Source organism: Rhipicephalus sanguineus, chromosome 10, assembly GCF_013339695.2.
Source record: "Rhipicephalus sanguineus isolate Rsan-2018 chromosome 10, BIME_Rsan_1.4, whole genome shotgun sequence".
In the NCBI taxonomy this organism is placed as follows: domain Eukaryota; kingdom Metazoa; phylum Arthropoda; class Arachnida; order Ixodida; family Ixodidae; genus Rhipicephalus; species Rhipicephalus sanguineus.
The window spans coordinates 8764475-8785588 of NC_051185.1; the positions used below are offsets into that span (position 1 = coordinate 8764475).

Consider the following 21114-nt stretch of genomic DNA (forward strand, 5'->3'; position numbering starts at 1 on the left):
TTTTACAAAGCTGCAGAATCGAAGAAGACAACAACAAAATGATCGATATGTTTTCTCCCTTACCAGAGCACTGCGGCGTTCCTGAACATCGTGCACCCAGGCTACAAAAGCGCTGGCCCGACCCCTGCTCTTGGTCTTATCTTGTTCTGCGCAGGAAGCACAGGAGCAGAGCAATCAAGGGAAAATTCGCACCCCTCGCGTTGGCGTCGTCGCGCTGTTTGCCACTGCGGCGACAACAAATTTTTCGCACCTGTGCTCTACTCGAAAAGTACGTGTTTTATATTGGATTTTAAAACCATAGCCGACGCTGTAGAGCTTGTAGCCGTAAACACAGGTGGCTCTTCGCGATTATAAAAAAAGGACAAGCAACTGTTGTAGCTCAGGCAAAACCGGAAACGTGAATCGGTTTCAATGAGAATACATGATTTGCTAGTCCTATGTTTGCCTTACTTCCTGTAACTGTTGTTTTGTAGAATGCAGAGGCATAATTGGACCACTTCAGCTGCCGCGGTGGTAAATTTCTTACGGTGCTTGTCTGCAGACACGGAAGTCGTGGGTTCGATCCATGCCTCGATGGTGGCACTTTGAGTGAGGCTAAATGCGAGAGGCCCGTGTGCTTACATTTAGGTGCACGTTAAAGAAACTCATGTGGTTGAAATTTCCGGAGCCCTTCACTACGGCGTGCCTCATAATCATATCGTGGGTTTGACTTGTGAATGTTTATTCATATCTTGGTTTTGGGACGTTAAGCCCCAGATATTATTAATGTTTATTTATTTATTTTAGATTGTTTCAGGCAGCCAGGGTCTTGGATGGCTAGGCATTGTCTGCCTGACTGAGGCCTTGTCACAGGTAAAGTACATTGCTCTACAGTGATGGAGTGCAGAATACAAGGCCATACATGACTTTTTTTTTTTATAAAACAATAACCAACAGCATATATTATTGGTACAGGTGAACGAAAACTGAATAACCTTACATAATTTCTACGTGATAACAATTAGGTCCCAAGCAGTAACATATGTAATAAAATAGATAAAGGTTTTGAAGAACAATATTACACTGGCAAGAGGACAATTTGACTGGCTCAATACTTACTTATTCATATAGTACAGAGCCTAAACGATACACAGAACCAAAACGACACGTGCAATAAGGTAAACCTGTTGTCGGTGGTTCAGTATCAAGTAGAAAGCAGGGCACGTATTCGAAAAAACGTCTTACGATAAAAAATTTATCTAAGAGAATATTTTAACCAATCACGATGCGGGACATGTCATTAGCGAAGCCTGGTGACCAATGGGAAAACGCACTTACGGATGAGAATTATTGTGAATTCGGCCCCACATGCATTACTTGGCAGACCCACGATATGATTATGTAGAAAAAAAAGTGTGACTCGGTGCTCGCGCCAATAAAAAAAAGAAGACAAAGGATCGTCCCGGTCTAAGAAGCGCGTCGCTTTGGTCTGACATAGTCGCGTCGTAATCATAACACTCCGGCCTCGTTATCGCTGCTAAGTCGGCCGTGAGATGTGGATAAGGATAGTGGCGTACAATCGAGCGGAAGGAAGCCCTTCAAAATTTGCGGCGCATGCTGTTGGCGCTCGTCCTGTACCGTTGCCAAAGTGCGGAACGCTATCTCTGGCAGCGGAGGACTGGCAAAGCGGTTGCTTGAAGTAAGCTTATTTGAAGGCGCTGCTTTCTTTTGTGGGTGGGAACGTAGTCGCGTGGTATTTTTCACATTTCGCTGGCTTTCATTATCAGCCGAAACATACGTACGTTGTTGGAAATCGCACATGTCGCATAAACATGCCTACGTCAACGAAAAAATTCCTAGTATAGCGTGTGTGCGTGTTTAACAGAATGTTATACCAAAAGCCTTGCCCAGGCTGAAGCACGAAGGGGAGGAGGTTAGGGATGAGGACGGTGAAGTACATTACTAACATAGTGCTTCCAATATATATACAAAGAAATGAATGAATGTTTTAATGCTGCGCAAACATGTGGCCTAGTTTTCCTCCTAAAGTTCTACTTTTTTTTTTGCACCAGCGTTAACCGTCTGCGCAGCTGTGTTGCTCGTACAACGTCGAAAGAATCCTCGGATATGACGCAGTGCAACAAAAACGTGGCCCCGACCACGCAACTGTGCTATAAGCAAGGTCATTCGTCTAACCGGTCCAGATTTAAAAGAAAATATTCATGAACCCATCTCCTACCGGGAATGGGGGTAGATGGAAAAGCTGCACCTTGTGGGCTCAGGGCAGGCGGTCGGCCGGAGCCCTGAAAGAGGACGCGGACGCAGTAAACAATAAACACATCCGTTGTTGGGTAGCGCACAAACGGACATGACAAGAAGGAAGAAGACGAGACAAGCACTTGTCTAACAACTGAAATATTTTATCTGAAAAGTTCAAATATATACAGGAAACGTAAACCACACACAAGCTTACGACAGATAAATGAAAAGAATCGCTTGTTCTGATAGTAACACCGACGATAGTAACACCACTTTGTCATGTGGTATGCCCATGCTATCTCACGCGTACGTTGATCGTGGTTATGCGTGATGATCGAGGTTTGTGCAAACAAAGGCGTGCAATCGCATCCATGACAATGGCTGGCGAGACGAGAGGAAGATACTCCACCCTTATGGTATGATGAACTTTATTCGGGCCCTGATGATTAAGGGTGGGGTTTAATTTCTTGAAGGGTGGCGTATCTTCTCATCTCGCCAGAAATTGTCGCGGATGTGGTTTACACACCTTCGTTTGCACAAAGCTCGATCATCACGCATCATCACGATAAACGTACGCGTGAGATAGCAGAGGCATGCCACATGACAAAGTGTGATAGCGATTGCATTAGTCAGCCGTCGGTGTTACTATCTGAAAAGGGATTCTTTTCATTGATCAGTCGTGAGCTTGTGTGTGGTTTACGTTTCACTTTTCAAAGGAAATCTTTCACTTGTTAGACCAGCGTTTGTCCCGTCGTTTTCCTGCTTGTCGTGTCCGTTTGTGCACTACCCAACAATAGATAGGTTCCAACTCGCCCGCCTTTCAGTTCTACTACAACAAACACATCTTTACTGCTGCAAGGTTTCTTTTTTTCTTGTTCACCTTTAACTGTGGCTCACACCCGCTGTGGGGTATTGACCAAGAATTTAGTGGCTTTGTAAAATGTTCCGGGCCACACTGATGTTCCTCGCAGCCGCCCCGAGCATGGAGGAAGGAATACTAAGGAGAGGCCCTGTCGTCACATTCGTGAAGCCTCCACATCGCAAACACCCGCATCGCCTCCTAGCGAAGGCGCAGCGAAACATTTCGCGATTTCCGTCGCGACGTTTGCAAGCGCATGCGCGCATCGCGAAACTATGTGGCCTTTTTTTTGTTTGTTTGTTTTTCGCCGTGCAAGCGGTGTAGTCCATTCACGCATGCTGCTCTTTCTGTGTGTTCTTTAGGAAAGCTACGCAATGCCCAGCTGTTGCGTATACCCGGTGCAAATCGCGTGCACTGCGGACAGTACCCGGTGTCACTTTTCATGTGTACGTATACGTTCGCTTCATTACTGATCACTAAGGCATGGTATTTGCGTGCGAAGCTCTCGGATGTGCGCTCTGTTGCTTGTTACTCATTCTGTCAACTCAGAATTCATGTGAACTTTTGTTTTTGGCGTCTGACGCGCCGTACATAACATGCGCTGAAGGCATCGTACGTTTTAGAGGCTGTGTCGTTCAACGAAAGGGCAATAAACTTTTGTTGTTATTATCAGACTACGTGATGTATGTATTGTTCGGTGTGCTCTCGCTGCGTGCTTGTGTTGTGTGCGCACTGGAATTACAAACTTTACGTGCACGATCGCCTATACAATACAGCGGTGTCCTCTTTTCGACGTGAAGTTATGTCAACTATAGGTTGGCGTTGCGCCGAATAGCTACTGCGCTCATTCCATATACACGTGCAAAGAACCGCTAATCGGGAAATAGATCGGGAAATCGGGCTACGAGAAAGGAAAAAAAAAAAAGATCTAACGCCCAGCAGAACGCGTAAGTCGCTGCTAGGTGAGTTCGTATACGGTGATGGAGGGGCTGAATGTTTTTGATTACGGCACGTACCGGTACTTTCTGTACTGTTGCATGAAAACGCTCCACGAAGAATTTCAGCGCGCAGTGCTCGGGCCTGCCACGCACGAACAGCCTAGTAAACGTCTGCTTGCAACGTTTTACTACGTGCGAACCGCACAATACAATACGCGCTAAGTTTACGCCGGGACTACAAATCTGAGCAGAAGCGAACCACTGCGGAGAGCACGCCGCGGGGCGTCTGCTGTTTCGTTTGCCCCATACCGGTTTGTTTGCCCCATAGATCTGACGTCACTTCCGCCACACTTCTCGCAATGCATTGGGATACGATAGGGCCTCTCCTGAGTTTTCCTTCCTCCATGGCCCCGAGCTACAGTGTACTCTACCCGAGCCACCTACCACAGGCCGTTCCTCATTTTCTTTACTGGGCCGCCGGCAGCGCTCCCTACAACCTCTAGCTGGCGAGGACAAATTAACGCAGAATTCAAGAAAAGCAACAGGTAATTAAAACACTTTATTTGCGCGTTTTATTCATGCTAGGCGAGGAAAGGCTCACCGCACACACTGGTGTGTATTTGTTTCTTTATTTATAGTGTTCTATTTACAAATACACCAAAATGTCACAATAGTATTCCGTCTCACTTCTCGTATTTCAGCAATGTTTTACTGCCGGTGTACAAATACATCGCCAATGCATTTTTACGATATGCCGTTTGGTGTGCTGCACGAGAATATGAATTACTGCTATGTGAATGGGTCATAATGACCACAACAACAAATAATAATAGCAATGTAAGGGCGTTTATTGCACGCTGGCGTAAGGGTCGACCGGTAGCTCGACCAACGGCTGAATTCATGGAACCCCGAGCGCGAGCGGCGTCCACGAGCAGTGTACGGTAGAGAGAGAGACCCTCTAGCTCGCGTTACTCTTCGCTACAACAACAACAACAACAACAACAGCAGCAACCGCAGTAAAACAGCGCCGGCGAAAACAACAAACCAGACGAAAAGGACACGTAACATAAGGCGCTAACACAGCGCCTTGCAGGGGCGTAGCCACGTGGGGGAGGGTTCAACCTCACCCCCCCCCCAAAAATTTTTCAGTTTTGCTAGCGTATATAGGCACGCACACATACAAACGCACGCACGAACATACATAAGGTATGATTGAACCCCCCCCCCCCCCGAAAAAAATTTCTGGCTACGCCCCTGGCGCCTTGTGTTACGTGTCCTTCTCGTCTGGTCTTTTGTTTTCGCCGGCGCTGTTTTACTGCGATTATGAACCAACTAGCCCAAAAGTACATCTCAACAACAACAACATCAACAATAATAATAGATGAGACACAGTTGCATTATTGCGTTGCTCGTTTTAAGACGCACAGACAGTCGAGGCGCACGCTGCACGCCATAGTTTCGAAGTCCAACACTGCGTGTCTTCGTTGTAGAAAGATATGCAGTTCCGGATTTATGGTGCCCCATGTGTCATCGTTGAACAGTTAAACAGCTAACAGTTCTGAATCTGAACCGCTAAAGCAGTTCTGAATCTGTAGCAGTGGCAGTCGCTGTTTGACCAACTCGCCTTCGGCCGGCCACTTTTCGGTTTTTCGCGCTGGCTCTGAATACCGCGCCGATCACGGCGGCAATGACGATGACTGCTGCGATACCGCCTATCAAGGTCCACAGCCACAGTTGCGGGAGACCACGCGATTCCGGTGTGCGTTCCCCGCCGGCCACCGTCGTGGTTGTACTTTCCATCGTAGTTGCCGCTACCGTAGTAGTTTCTTGTGTTGTGGGTGCTTCAGTTGTGGTTACTTCCCTTGTGGTTGCCTGCGTTGTCGTTGCTTCTGTTGTGGGGGCCACCGTGGTGGTAGTGGCCGCTGTGGTCGTTACAGGAGGAGGCGTGTACGTCACTTGCACGACGCTAGAAGTCTTGGACTTAAGCCCGTCGCTGTTGGCTACGCGAGCCGCCAGGAATATCTTCCAGTCTAAGGCCCCGTCGGGTCGACGTGTGGCCCACTTGCTTGCGAACGTGAACGTTGCGACGTGTTTGCTGCTGGCAGGGAGGGGGTCGAGGTCTCCTTCGACAACGTCAGTCTTCGTCATTTGCTCTTGCTTCTCGAAGTCCGAGTCTAGCTTGGCGTTGTCCTTGCTGGCTCGAAGCTCCACGGCTGCGGCTGCAAGGAGAGAGAGAGAGAAGGTCAAGAGAAGATCAAGGTGCGCGAGGTTCGAAGTCAGCAGCACATTATACACTCCTGCACGCTTACCTTTTCCCGATGTTAGGTGAGCTCCTGGCCACGTCCACGAGAGCTGCACCTCCAACGTGTCGTTCGCTCCCGGGCGCACATCGACCACTTTAAGATCGTCGATGTCACCTGGGGGCACCTGACTCTTCACGATGTCTTCAGTAACTTGGAAGGACCCTCCGACCGCCACCCTCTGGAAGGCGCCGGTAGGCTCGACGCTCGCCGACGTGTGGTTTGCCTCTTCGGCGGTCGAGTCGTCGTCTTCGAAGTCATCGATCGAGTATTCGTGGTCCGCCTCGGTGTCTGGCTCCGATTTGTCTGCCGATTAGTTTTGTATTATATCAGAATTGAGTCTGTGACTCTTTGTTGTTACTAATCCTATTCATCCTGGCCACGTGGTGGCTGCATGTGGAAATGACCGAACGTACTTACATTTGTACAGCATTACATTCTTACATTTGTAGATTTCCACTGAGAAATGTACTTACATAACTGACAAATATGTCTCTCACTCAGTCTGTCTCATGACATGAATCGGTATTAGGGACATAAATGTGTGCAATTATATACACTTCAGTGGCAGCGAGGAAACCATTGCGCACGTCCTGTGTCATTGTCCTCACTATAGCTCCCAAAGACGACAGCTCTCAGCAACGCTAGCACGCTTCAATGACCAACCGCTTTCTGAACAATCAATTTTGGATTGCCGGAACGTTCGAGCTTCCTACCAGAAAGCGACGAAGGCGCTCCTGAAGTTTCTGCGCTCAACCGGCCTCGCTAAACGACTATGACACTGTCGTTCTTGAGTATGTGTGCGTTTTTTTTCTTTATTTTCTTAATCTTTTTCTCCCTTTCTTAGCTTTTTATCCCCCCTTAACCCTTCTCCAGTGCAGGGTAGCAAACCGAAAAATTTCTGGTTAACTTCCCTGCCCTTCACTTAACCCCTCTCTCTCTCTCTCTATATATATATATATATATATATATATATATATATATATATATATATATATATATATATATATATATATATATATATATATATATATATATATATATATATATATATATATATATATATAGACTCTTCAGGCGTATTTCTTCCCGTCGCCGTGATGTTCCATATAAAGCCCAGTGGCGATAACGTCGTCCCTGGCGTCGTTTGGTTATGTGCGAGTGGAACCGTGCGAGGGCAGCTGACGAACGCGGTTCAAGCGGACAGCCGACCGTCTTTCTTGGCACGAAAGGCCCATGAGGGTGTTCCGTGGGATCTGGGGGGCGGGGGGGGGTGAGAGGAGGACGCTTCTTGGTTCCGGCAGCAACTGTGAGCATTGAACTGTCAGGCACCGCGACTTCTCTTAACGGTGATTTCTTAGCGAGCCACTGACACTTTGATAGTGTCTGTCTGTCTGTCTGTCTGTCTGTCTGTCTGTCTGTCTGTCTGTCTGTCTGTCTGTCTGTCTGTCTGTCTGTCTGTCTGTCTGTCTGTCTGTCTGTCTGTCTGTCTGTCTGTCTGTCTGTCTGTCTGTCTGTCTGTCTGTCTGATAAGCTCACCGGCTTAATACTTTTGAAGCTTTTTAAGGCAAAAGCGTTAGATGCCTCATCAAACGCGAATATTGACCGTCGGCGGCGTCAACACAAGCGCTGCAAAAATTATCACGTAATGTCACCATATGGCGTCATCATGATGTCACATATCGCCATAATTTGTGACGTCTTCATGACGCCACATGACATCGCCGCTTGGTTAGAGGTGGTCCGATCGCAGAGGCAGTCTAAAACCACGTGAGGTGCAGGAAGCTTGCAACACCTCTGATCCCGGAGGCAATGTAAGATCACGTTAGGTGGAGAAAGTTTTTGGGGGGGTGGCGGGGCAGGAACAAGACATCGACTTAGAAAAAAAAAGATGGCTTTCGCCTACGAGTTGACTAGGTGGCTGCATAAGTGACCCTGTGAGTTTTTGTTCAATATGAATTTCCTCAATGCATACATGAGTGCAACTTACCAGATGGCACGGTGGATACAGGGATGTTGTAGAAGCTACCAGAGGCAACTTTCGGATCGCTCACTCGAGCGCTGTTATTACTCGAAACGTGAGCTGTGACGGCGTACCTCCCTTTGCCAGTGAACTCGTCAAAGTACCCACTGTAAGTTCCATCGTTGGCCTGGACGTCGGCATCTGTAAAGACATTCAGTGATAGCGTATGACGAGCTCTCTACGTCAAAGCGTAGTGTTTGAGTAGCTGAATTTCAAATCGTTGCGAATGATTGATCCTACTTTTGGAACTGGTCAACTGAACACTTATAGAATAATAGATGCGAATACGTGCATTGGGTCACTCGCCTTCATCGCTACCTGACTTACAGTTAAATGACGTGACCTGAGGGCGCAGGGCATCATGGTTGTTATTGTCGTTGACTTCGTCGCTCATAGTTGAAGGCACACTAAAGCGTAACACTAAATGAGTTCGAACTGGTAAATTATTTTTTTAGAACTTCATTATCATAAATTTCGCCATCATAGGTTCCATATTAGAAGGGAAAATAAAGTTCAGTGTTTCTTTCTTGAATTTCGCGCCGAAACTTCAACACGTGAACGTTAGTGTGATGTCACTATTACAAGGTATTCCAGCTACCGAGAGGCCTGATGAGTGTAGTTGCATGCATGCGGGGATCGATTTACTCGAGTGTGGGACTGTTAGCATGTGACCAACTTATAGTACATTTACGTTAATGTTTCTGAGAATTACAAACTTGAATCGCACCGCGACCGTCGTCACGAAGTGGTACCGTAGACTTGTGCGGCTGGTTTGGGCCAGTGACCTCGGCGACCACCGTGGCGTCGAGCACAGCCTTCCTGCCCTTATTGACGTCGGCGTAGATGATAGCTTCGTTAGGTTTCGCAACTTCCAGGCTGGCCATTCGGCAGTTGACCCGAATCGGCTCGCTGTCGGGATCCTTGCCTTTGGACTTGGCTTGGATGTTGACCTCCACCGGTCGAGAGTCAGTGCTTTCCACTCGAATGGTCCATTCCCCGGGCTAAATTGATCGGTAAATTCATGAGCAACTTTGACGATTATGAAAGGTTACAGCGCACGTAGACCGGGACGAAGGAAGAACACAGAAAACATAGCGCTGATCAGGTTATTTAAACGCCCGTACTCTAGAACGCTCCTCCGCTAAAGGCACCGCCTCGACTTCATGAATGAATGCTATGAGCGTCACCATTATAACGGGTTGGTGACCTGTGCGCCACCAAGCTCGAAAAAAAAAGTTTTTAAAATTGTTATTATCTTTTAAATCGGCCTAATGCTTTGTCTGCTTCAGTTCAATCGTTCCTGCGATATGAAAGAAAAAAAAACACTCCATAAATTCAGAGCCCAGTGTTCTGCCCCTTACGGCAGAGTGACCTTAGTTGTCACATTATTTATTTTTGTCCTTTCTCCCTACTTTTCCTCCACCAATCCTCTAACCGTCTCTTACTTGTTTCTACTTCGGCCATTGCCGTCCCTAAAGCCCAAGTCTTCGTGTAGACTAGTGTCCAAACATACAGCCGAGCGGATATCTCCACATTCAATTAAAGCATGCTGCGTCGTTTCCTTAGCTTCCCCATGGCATTTAAATTTTTCTTCTTCTTCTTAACTAAATATCTCCTTTTAACAACGCGTTCAAGGCAACCCGACCTCGCTTCAAGCACTAAAGGCTCATTCACACCTGCGACTTGCGCCAGTCGCGTGATCATTTGCCACTGACGACCGAAAAATGCCTCAAGGTGACCGATGTTCACAGCTGCGTGCGACTTATACCCATCGCCACACAGTATTCACGTCTTCTCGCATATGGCTCGCATTGCCATTTCCCCACAAAATAAGCTGTCTTCCTGTTCCTGCGCTTGTGATTGGTGCCTTGTGAATGATGCGCTTGTGAACGATGCCTTCGCAACCGCATTCGAACGCTTTGCACACGATTGTTCCGCGCCTGCATGTTCGCCAAGATAGTATACTCAACAGGGAAGTTGCTTGCATAACCCTTTGCGACACGGCGTCCTTATTCGGAGACGCGACTTTTTTGTGCACTGTTGGTAAGAGACTGCAAACACTGAGCTAATGGTAAATTAAGCATTCTTTTTGCCTATATAAACATCCTTTATATTATTTATGGTTAAAATATATTGCTACATACTATCTATCGCTTTAGTGAAGGAAGTGCCGTGTTTAAAGGGATACTAAAGGCAAATAACAATTTATGTCAGAGTGAAAGCTCAATGTATGACAACGTCTAAAACGGCAATATTATCAACAGCAGTGCCCTACTTACAGAGAAATTAAGCTAAATGTATCACACGATGAGCACCACGAGTGGGACATTTTGGAAGTGATTCGAAGACGTGGGAGAGTCCGAATACAATTAATCACTAGTAATCAAACTAGCTGCAATAAAAAATCTTTCCGTGCATCAAGAGACGTAATAAAATGCTGCCTGTTCGTTTCTGTTTGATTCATGGAAAAAAGAACCTTTTTGGCGTTGCCATGGGGAACGGCGCGCATGGTTCAAGAGTTCCGTTTTCGCCGAACTGCGCTTCGCCCGGCGCCCTGCTTCGCTCACGCGGTCGCATCTCAGTGGTAGTTTTGGTATCACGTACTGCCGCGCGTATTTTGCACGCTCGTGAAAGTCGCTCTGATAGGAAGTTCGACAAAATGCCGCTGCTTTCGCTCTGCTGCTACTAGTGTCGGCGGCCGCGCAGTAAAGGCGGGCAACGTTGGGCACGGCAACAGTGACGTGCGAAATACCGCTTTCAGGCGGGTGATTTGAAGTGCGCTAACGCGATGCGGACCACTAAAACGTGATTTTATTTCAAAATAAGAACTTCCTTGGCACAAAAGTAGCACTACGAGGTTTCTGGACCGTCATTTCAGCAATCAACGTCGACTTAATATTTGCCTTTAGTGTCCCTTTAACGAGTCGTTGGAAGTTGTGCGTTTCGGCAGGAATTTCAAAATATTTTTTTTCACCCTTTGAGGAATGCTCGTTGCCAGCAGACAACTACCACATGTAATTTGAGTGGGTCGTTGAATTCGGTTTACGAAGAAATATAGCATAACTGACTGTGCAATTAGATAACTACGTTGTAAATAGGATTAATTGCTGTAGAATGCACTGTAATTTATTTTAACACTACCACTTGGTTTACATTCAGTCTCCAGAAGCTTGGCATTAAATTAAAAGGGGATAAAGATTGTGAACCAGCCCTGCACCTTTCCTGCAACGTTTAACGAGCGACGCGCTTCAGAGGATGCCATTGCTGCCCCACTGCTGAAACAAAATGTGAGATAGAGCACTTGGTGAACTCCTTCATGTGTTGCAGGCGGTTCGCATGGGGCCTATATAATGCTGACCATCATGGGAAGGCGCAATATTAATGGATGTGCAGTGTAAGATACTACATTACCTGCGCCGGGCTTGGTATGACGATCTTCTTCGTTCGCTCGTCTCCGCGGTCTGAGCATTGTTTGCATTCTTGGCCGCTGGGATCGATGAGGGTCACCGTGAAGTCGGCGTACATGGGCTTCACTCGTTCGACCAAGACGACCGTGTCATTACCCAATGAAGGTTCGAGCACCAACTTTTCCTCTAACTTGGTCGTAAATTCTCTTGCGGCGTCTACGAGCTGTCGATAAAGCAAGAGTGGCGGCGTGTTAGAATATTCAGGCCATATTGTGATTTGCTCGTGGCAAAGCGCTATTAAATATTACTCCATAGGGAACATAATTTAGGATCAGTGGCGTAGCCAGAAACTTTTATCGGAGGGGGCAGGGGGTGGAGGCCATATGTTCGTGCGTGCGTTTGTATGTGCGCCTGCATGCACATGCAAAATTGAAACATTTCGGAAAGGGGGAGGTTTCAGCCCCCACGCCGGCTACGCCTGTGTCTGTGATCTATAATAATTAATTGGTGCCACGGGGATGGAAACGCACTCGGAGGTAGCAGAGAACTACTCAGTTGTATGATGTCTTAATTAGGAGAAGGAACAGTGGGCAGAGGAAAGGCAGGGACGTTTACCAGTCTAGAAGAACTGGTATGGGGAAAGGGATAGGGGTGTTTGAATGTTAGAGGTATTGAGAAAGAGTGAGAGGAGGAGCACACACATACAGTCACACTCCTCGCACTCTGTCGGTCTGTATAGCTATTGTCCTATAACCGCCGGTGCAAGTCGTCCTCAAGAATTTGAACAATGCCTTAGTCGCCTTCGACCGCGATGACTTCTCAGGACGACATTCCAAAATGGTTACTGCCGTCATTGATCTGTGGTTAAGACGAGTATGAGCGACTGCGAGTGCTTGTCCCTGCAGACTGTAGAGAGGACAGTTAAATTTTCAGATGGAAGAGGAGGTCATATATCTCAAAGCAGGTGTAACTGAAGGCCGATCGAAGAGGACTTCGTCTAGCAGTGGACGTAAAACAGGTTTATCACGATGACAGTGAAATGATTGCAGTTATTTAGGAGAACTGTACCGTCGCAGTGAAGGATACGTACCGTGACGTACTCTTTGTCTGCGCCGGCCTGTGTTGTGGTAGCTTCCAGGAAGGCAGTCTCCATGCGGAGTGCCGTGTTTCCCTTCAGGTCCTGGAAGGAGAACGCCTTGCCGCGCGTGGCCGTTGCCAACATTTCTAGCTGATCGTCGGCTTCGGTTCCCAGTGCCAGCGTACTGACTTCCACCTTGGCTGCTGTCAACTGCGGCAGGACGTCCTTGAGATGAGGCTTCTCATTCTCAATGCCATCACTGATCAGCACGATGATGCCGCCCTCCGGCGTCTCGTCTTGAGTGGTCAACACCTGCAACAACGTTCTTATTTTAACGCGGAGCGTTGTGAGGAACCTGTACATAAGGTCTCGCGATATCCCACCAAATTTCGTCTGGACATCTATGTTTCTCGGTATGCCTTTCAAACCTCGTTTTCATTTACATTATCATGTAATATAGTAGTCAAGAGTTCGTCTGGCCAGGCAACATGATAATGAAGAGGTTGTGGTGGTTTATACCATATTGATTCGCTCACTGAATTTAAATTACATTAGCTTTAGATGCAACTGTGGAAACACTTATTAACTGGTTAAGGCTAGGTGCTACCAAGACAAAACATTTTTTACACAGAATGGGCAGGACTGAAACTCCCGCATGCGAATGTGGATTTGTATACGAATATGTGGGCCACATCCTTCTGGACTGCCTACATAATGACACATCGAGAGCCCGTATTAAATAAAAAATAATTGCGTTAGACCGCAGGCCGTTCAGTATCAATTAAAAAAGAGTTTGTGGTCACTGACCAAGTCAAGCCAAAAAGCACGCCAGAGATGTGTCGGTGCAATCAGTGAATCCGTACGGATCCCGAAATGCGTCTCTTGTGTTTCCACCTCGACTTGGTCCCGCAACTGCAACTTCTTCATAGATCAGGGGTCTCAAACACGCGGCCCGCGGACCTTCCGCTTGCGGCCCCCGGCTTAAAGTTTTGTGACTTTGCTAAGTGGTACTCCCATTATTTTCTCGCCTATTGCTATTATTAACGCTTTCTACGAGTATCCTGTAGAGACGAGACTTGTGTCAAGAATTTTTTTCTTGAGGCACCCCATGAAGTCACCACGTGTTGAAAAATAACCGTGGAAAAAAATATTTATATTTCAGAGCCGGCCTCCAGATTTAATTCATTATGGAGATTTTTATCTATATATTGATCGAATCCTGACGCCAAGTTACCTAAATAAATGACCCATATATGAGATATCGGAAAGGCGTTCTTTTAAAGAGCAACGTTAGGTGGCATTTTGTTCAACCCTCCCCCCCCCCCTCCCACCCCCCTCCCGGTCCTTGCGGGCCTAAATTTCGTGACTGCGGCCCGATAGCTGAGGTGAGCTTTTTGAGACCTCCGTCATAGATCATGTAATCTCCATAGTAAGCCAAAATTTTTAAGATATGTGCACTAGGTAATTACTGATTGGAAAGGTATAGAGCTAAGTCCTGGGTCCATGCGGTGCATACCTCCAGGGCTCGTTGGAGGGCGCAGCCAATGCACGTGGACCAGACCGTCTCCAACTGCTTGACCGTATTCAGGAGGCCCTGCCGAGTGTCACCGTTCACGATCATCAAGGGGTGTCGGACCGTCGCGTTGTTGCTGAACGTGATGATGGCGAGCCGCTTCGAGCCATCCTCGATATCTTGGATGTATCGGGTCACAGCTTTCCTCAGGAACGTCATTCGGTTGTAGTCCTAGAACATACGAGTTACAAATCGGATTAGTGAGAAAGGCAGCATTTGGCACATGTACATGGAACCTAGATGTCGAGTATATACGAATCATATCTTAGTGTTTTCTTAAATATTCTACAAAGCATAACGCGTAAGTTATGAATCACATTTTGCCAGCGTGGTGCTGCGACCACGGCTGGTACAGTGCTTTTTTTTTTTGACGCGCTCTTTACGCAATATAACACATTTCCTGTTGCCACTGAAATGCCGTGATAAAAACTGTGTCTCACTTCAATAATCCTGAATAATATATCTTCTACATGACACGAACAATAACGTGGCATTATCAATTTTATAAATCGTAAGCAGTTTAAAATCTGTTCGCAGTTAATGAAATCGCACGCTGTTTGTGTCTATTCTTACATTTTTACAGCAGGAATGCATACCTACCATGAATAAATGTTACTTGAATACTACGCTGGTTGCATCCACCGTATTAAACTTGAGAGATAAAATAACTGTTATCACCTCAGAAGCATATGACTGTTCACACAAATTTAAAGCCTATATGCCATAAAGAAATGAGTCATACCTGTGTCGGCACGTAACCCTCCTTTGGGTGATATTCGTTTCAGCATTGGACGTTGTAATCGGAGTGATGCTGTATTCATTACTGCGGGTTTTAGAGAATAAACTTCCTGTACGGCAGTACTGATGTCCTGATTTATCTGTCACAATGGCCTATACAAGAAATACTCCACGCGGTCGCTCAAATAAAATGCATAAAAGCAGTGGCCACGAGATAATCGCGATAATCGGCGACACGTCACCACAACGTAAAGAGACAGCTGTGACATTCTTAGCCCTGGCAGCGTTTGATAATTAGTCCAGACGTCATCTATGAATAGGTAATGCCGCAGAGTGCTTATTTGCTATTCACTACAGATTACTCTGTACTTATGTGCAGTGGTGATATACGTCATCGTGGTTTAGTGGGAAAATTATGCATATGTTTTTACGCCATCCTTTGCTGTTTCTAAGACACGATTGTGCAGAAACTTTCTAGTCGCTTGTTGCGTTTTTTGGGCTTATTTGCGTTTTTCCAGCAACTATAGTTATTTTAGTGATCATCACGTTCACCAATAGCGCATTTGTCGTTCACTAATAGCGCGTTTGTCGATGACTTTGAGTAGCTGAGTGTTGAAGTCAAGCATGCGTTGGGGCAATCAACAAATAGCGTTAATAATGCACTGGCAAACGTGCATTCAACCGAATGGAGACAATGCTAAAGAATACGTATGTGCTTTCGTTCATAGTTGCACATATTTTCGCTGTACAAAACAATTAGTGATTTTCTCAACTCCCCTTCGTATTTCAGTTATATTTTCTTATTAGAATTAAAAATATTTTGGAGAATGGGAAACATTATTACATTACCGCTTCTTTGGTGCTCCTTCGCGAAAGTCGCGCCGCTTTTTTTTTTTTTTTTTTTGGGGGGGGGGGGGCTTGTTTTGTGATTATTATTTGCTTGTTAGCTCAGCAGCATCTGGTAACTCTGAACTCCTCCAGGTGAAGCAACTTCGGCTACGCGCTTCCTCTCTGTGCTCAAGTTACTCGTGGTTAGAGATTATAGCTAAGGAACGGCTCTTGGACAATGCCGTTCAGAAATGGTTCTCGATATTGACGTCTCCATACCTAGTTACAGAAGCGCATCAGAGCATCGGGGGAAAGGCAAAGATGCAAATGAGCTTCGTGTATGTAGATTCCGAAATCTGCCGCCATTTCTTGGAACACACAGCGCGCAGATTTATGCACTTATTATTTTTAACGTCCAACGAAGCTGCAACTACTACTACGTAATCGTCTTCTGTTTAATTTTCATGGTAGGACTGATTTCCAAGAGAGGGGGCGACCCATTTTCCCCTTTGATTTCCTCTAACACGAACTTCCTTAGAAGTTCCTTAGAGGAGCGAAAGCTGTATGATAGGCTGCGATGCGCTTGAATCATTTTAGTCGTTCCTTGGGAGGGACGTCTGCGACTTACGTCCATGCTGGTGGAGACGTCGAGAGCCAAGACAACCCGTTGGGGTAGATCCTCTCTCTGCTGCGTCTCTTCGAATGTCACCTCGATGCGCTTGGACATGTCGGGCCTTGGCAAGCTGCAAGCATGGCAGGACGATGAAGGAGCACATGCGCCTAAGTTAATAGTGGTCTGTCTTTATTACTAAGCCTTAGATGCTTAATCAAACGCGAAAACTGACCGTCGGCGTCAGTCCGGGGATTTAAAAAATCACGTGACGACGTCATTATCTGACATAATTGTGACGTCACGCAACGACAAAAATTTTGACGTCATCATGACGTCAATATGGCGTCACATGAAGACGTCATCACAAGACGTCGTCGCTTAGTGAAAGGTGGTAAAAGGTCAAAGGTCAGGTGCAGGTCAGGTGCAGACAAAACCAGGTCAGGTGCAGAAAGCTTGCGCTGCCTCCAAACCACGTTGGGTGCCGAAAGCTCTTTGAGGGGGGTGGGGGGTGGGGGAGAGGACCACTACAGTCGACTGAGCAGGAAAATATTTTAGTTGAATGCATAAGGGACTCGGAGTTTTAATTGCTTGCATATATCTTCTTTCGCTATCCCACTACACCCCTCCAAAAAATAATAAATAAATAAAAGAGGCTGCTGGAGCACATGTAACCCTGTGCCCAAATTAGATGGAAGATGAATTCAGAATGTATGGTTATTGAATCTATCCTAAGTGTTCTTCTTTACACGGTGCTTTTCTCGACTCTTATAGAAGTTTTCTTGGAATTGATATTGAGCAGTCTTCTTACTTACGTATTTTTTGTGGGAATTTGTTTTCGTCGCGTAGGTTGCTTTGCCATCAGCCTACATAAGCTCAGCTTTTGTCTACTCTCATTGTTTACTTGTATAGTATCGAGAAATCAAGAGGTCAATGGGCATGTTATCAAATTTATATACCAAGGCTACGCCTGTGTCGGTATTTAAGGTTCCTAATTAGTTGCGTAGTGGGGCATCTCTCTACACCGTTAGAACCAATATGTTTTCACGTATATCACCGCATTCTTGACGAATCACTTAGATTGCGCCTGTGTCGAAACTAAGCAGGTATATGCGTGGATGTACTGCGACTAATGTTGCATTTATGCACTGCTGGAATCAATCTCTCGTCTCAGAAGTGTTACAGCTGTACAACGCGGCGCGACTGAAGAAATATAGGAGTTTAAATATTAAGTTTGGCATAGAGATGAGAGAGGGAGGCGTGCATACTTCTTGAAGTCTTCGTTCTCGCTGATCACTTCCCACGTGGACTTGCCCTTGCAGATCGCATTATGCTTGTTGGGAGCAAAACGGTTGTGCTGGCGCGATCCGTTGCCGGAGTCGCAGAACTGACTCACCTGCAGTGTAGGTTGTGGTTTCAAACGTGAGCATACTTTCTTTCCGAAAATCCCATACCCGTCGCAGCACCATCCACATTTGCTGCCTCGGAATCTTTTGCACATCCGGTCACTGTTCGGTTTTCGAACGTTCGGTTTCGGCCTGCTGTTCTGGCCGGAAGCCAGCTGCCGTGCGACGGCCGAACGTTCGAAAATCACACAGTGACCGAACATGGTCAAGATTCCGCCCCAGTACTCATACCGTTATACGCTTCACCTGTTCACAAGCTGATGCGTTCTCAGTTTCTATTTCCGAGAAACTTTGAAATGTAGAAGACTGTAGGATTGAGCGTGCTGGTACAACATGATTATGACTGCAAATCAGCGCAACCGACAGGAGGGGACAGAAGAGAAGACTCTTCTGTGTAAGCAGGTGAGGTACGCGATGTTGTACGGGGTTTCTAATATTGCCCACCCATAGTTTTTATAATATTGAATCTATTCGGAAGACGACTTATCTGAATAAACATGGAAGACTAAAGCACGAGCAGCTGAATCATTCATTCACTGATTGGATAAATGAAAATTTTACTTTCTTGAAGGTTCAATAGAGAACCGCCACGCTGGTCTAGTAGTTGTGGTGCTAGACTGCTGACCCGAAGGTCGCGGGATCGAATCCCGGCCGTGGCGGCCGCATTTCAATAAAGGCGAAGCGCTTCAGGCCCGTGTACTTTTTCAGGTACTAGTTAATTAAAGAACACCAGATGGTAAAAATTTCCAGAGCCCTCCATTATGGCCTCCCTCATAATCAAATTGTGGTTTTGGGACGTAAAACTCCCGAAATTATTAATAAATGCGAAGCATTTCTTAGCGAACGTTTGGCACTTTGAGCGTTTATCTATCTATCTATCTATCTATCTATCTATCTATCTATCTATCTATCTATCTATCTATCTATCTATCTATCTATCTATCTATCTATCTATCTATCTATCTATCTATCTATCTATCTATCTATCTATCTATCTATCTATCTATCTATCTATCTATCTATCTATCTATCTATGTCTGGGTGCTCTCATGATCACCTCCTTAACTTGGTGTAGACCAAAATTGGCATGAGAGGGTAAGATGATTTGACGAATATTACTGTCAGGTCATGACATCAACAACATGAATATCTTGTCGCGTACGTCGTCAAACCCTTTCGTCCAGACACGTGTGGCACATACCCGTATACCACGGGCTGGGGTATACGGGTATACGCCACTGGTGATTGACAGATTATATCTACACAGGAACGGCGATAGCAGACATATAGTAATTTAAATGCGAGAGCGTTATGAAGAACCGGCATCGGCAGCGTTGACCCGACGAATGCAAAGTATAGAAATCGGAATCTCAGCGGGAATCGAACCCAAGCATTCTGCGAACCCAAGCATTCTACCACAGAGCCACGCCAGGTCAATAAACTGCCTTGGAAAAAGACCCTATGCAAGCGTCATGTCGGCGCAAATTCAATTGTTGTTGTGGTGCTGGCTATCTAATTTTACGTGAAAGCAATGAACACTACATATGTACTCCTACGATACAGGCGTCATATCAGATTAACGTATGTGGTTCCAGTGTTGGCTCCGCTTTATAGCACTCTAATAAACATTGCATTTGTATTCCTGTGATTCAGCAAGCTATATTGAAACATTGCTCGACCCCGGAGTAATACATTATCGAAAGGTAGGCATGATATTCGCATGATTGCACCTAGTTTCGATAATATTGACGTATGTACTCTAACGTGAGGGCTGACGTTAAGTCGCACCATAAGTTGCCCTTCAAGCGCCAGTGTTATCGACGTGCCTGGTAAGCCCACGATGTGCACACAGCTGTTACACTTACAAAAAGACGTCGATCCACCTCGTAGCGCTTGGCTCAAAGCCATAAAATACAGCATAGAAGTACTCGCTGACTGCTTCGCATGAAACCGATTCCCACAACGCGTGGGATCTGCCGAATTTTTTATTATGAAGGTTCAATATAATGCGAGGAATTAAAGCGTGCATGCATGACAAAAGTTGCCGCTACAAAGTCAGTGCGCAAGCAACGATACCATTCACTAAGCTCGGGCAAGATTTTTTCCTGAACCCCGGTTCACAAGAAACGGTATCATTGTGACGAACGCTCCTATTAATCGCCCTTGTAAGAAAAGAATGCGGTGCCCTGTGCGAAACGGAGCCTGATTGTCATTGAGCTCATGCGCGTGCGCAGTCTTTGCGGTTTGTCGAGCATCTTTACTTCATAGAAGAGTCAACGAGCATGCGCCTAAGAACATAAGACACTCACGTTGGCGACATACGGCATGAACATGATCGACGATTCGACCGGATCCTTCGCCGATGCGTAGACGCGAATAATGCAGTCCTTGGAAAATCTGCACGTGGTTTTATTAAGCTTGGTGCACTTTTCTCCAGAGGCCAGTTTCGCGCTGTAGCGAATCTTTGTCGAGCAGGCATTCAGTTTGACCTAAGAGAGCAAAGAAGAATAAAAAAAAAGGTCATGAATGCACTGATGCGTCATGACTTTTAATCAGTAAAGGCCGGATTTTTAGGCTTTAAAAAAGTGCGTTTTAGGCACCAATAATAGGCAGGCAAAACGTTTTAGGCCTCCAACATCGTGAATATAGGCACAATAAATTTTTACATGAATGCAAATGAAGTCATGCGCGACCTGTATGTCTGATGAAGTCGTGCGCGACCTGTATCTACGACAGGAAAACAAAAAATGCTATGCTCGACGGCGCGTCCCCTTCACTGCTGCTAGCCGTTGTTTCCGGGAGTTGGTTGAAATAGAGGGCTAGGTGGGATCCCGTAGAGTTCTGAACAGTCAATGTTGCCCGGTAACATGAATAACGGTTTCAAACTGCGCCCGAGAGCGAAACTTGGGGCTAAATAGTGTTTAGGCATTTATAGGCATTTGTAGGCATTTAGGTACAAGCCCCAAAATAAGAATTTGTGTTCACTATAAGAACACTATAAAATTCCTTCTTAACCTCTCATTCGTGCTCATATACCAATGAGGGGCGATAGGAGAGCAAGGAACAAAAGACACTTACCTAAAGTCCGGTCTGTTCATGAACTAAACATTTAGGCA

The 21114-nt window shown here is 46.1% G+C and overlaps 1 protein-coding gene across 1 annotated transcript in view; it reads right to left on the reverse strand.

Annotated features, from left to right (window-relative positions):
- LOC119372326 (calcium-activated chloride channel regulator 1) overlaps positions 1-21114 on the reverse strand; it is a 47843-nt gene that overhangs the window by 11457 nt on the left and 15272 nt on the right. The window contains exons 6-16 of the mRNA XM_049419844.1: positions 20308-20487; positions 17861-17988; positions 16611-16725; positions 14360-14587; positions 12856-13155; positions 11770-11988; positions 9086-9359; positions 8326-8499; positions 6345-6641; positions 5745-6254; positions 64-146 (exon numbers count right to left, since the gene is read on the reverse strand). Coding sequence (XP_049275801.1) covers positions 64-146; positions 5745-6254; positions 6345-6641; positions 8326-8499; positions 9086-9359; positions 11770-11988; positions 12856-13155; positions 14360-14587; positions 16611-16725; positions 17861-17988; positions 20308-20487 — 2508 coding nt within the window. The remainder of the gene's footprint in view (positions 1-63; positions 147-5744; positions 6255-6344; positions 6642-8325; positions 8500-9085; positions 9360-11769; positions 11989-12855; positions 13156-14359; positions 14588-16610; positions 16726-17860; positions 17989-20307; positions 20488-21114) is intronic.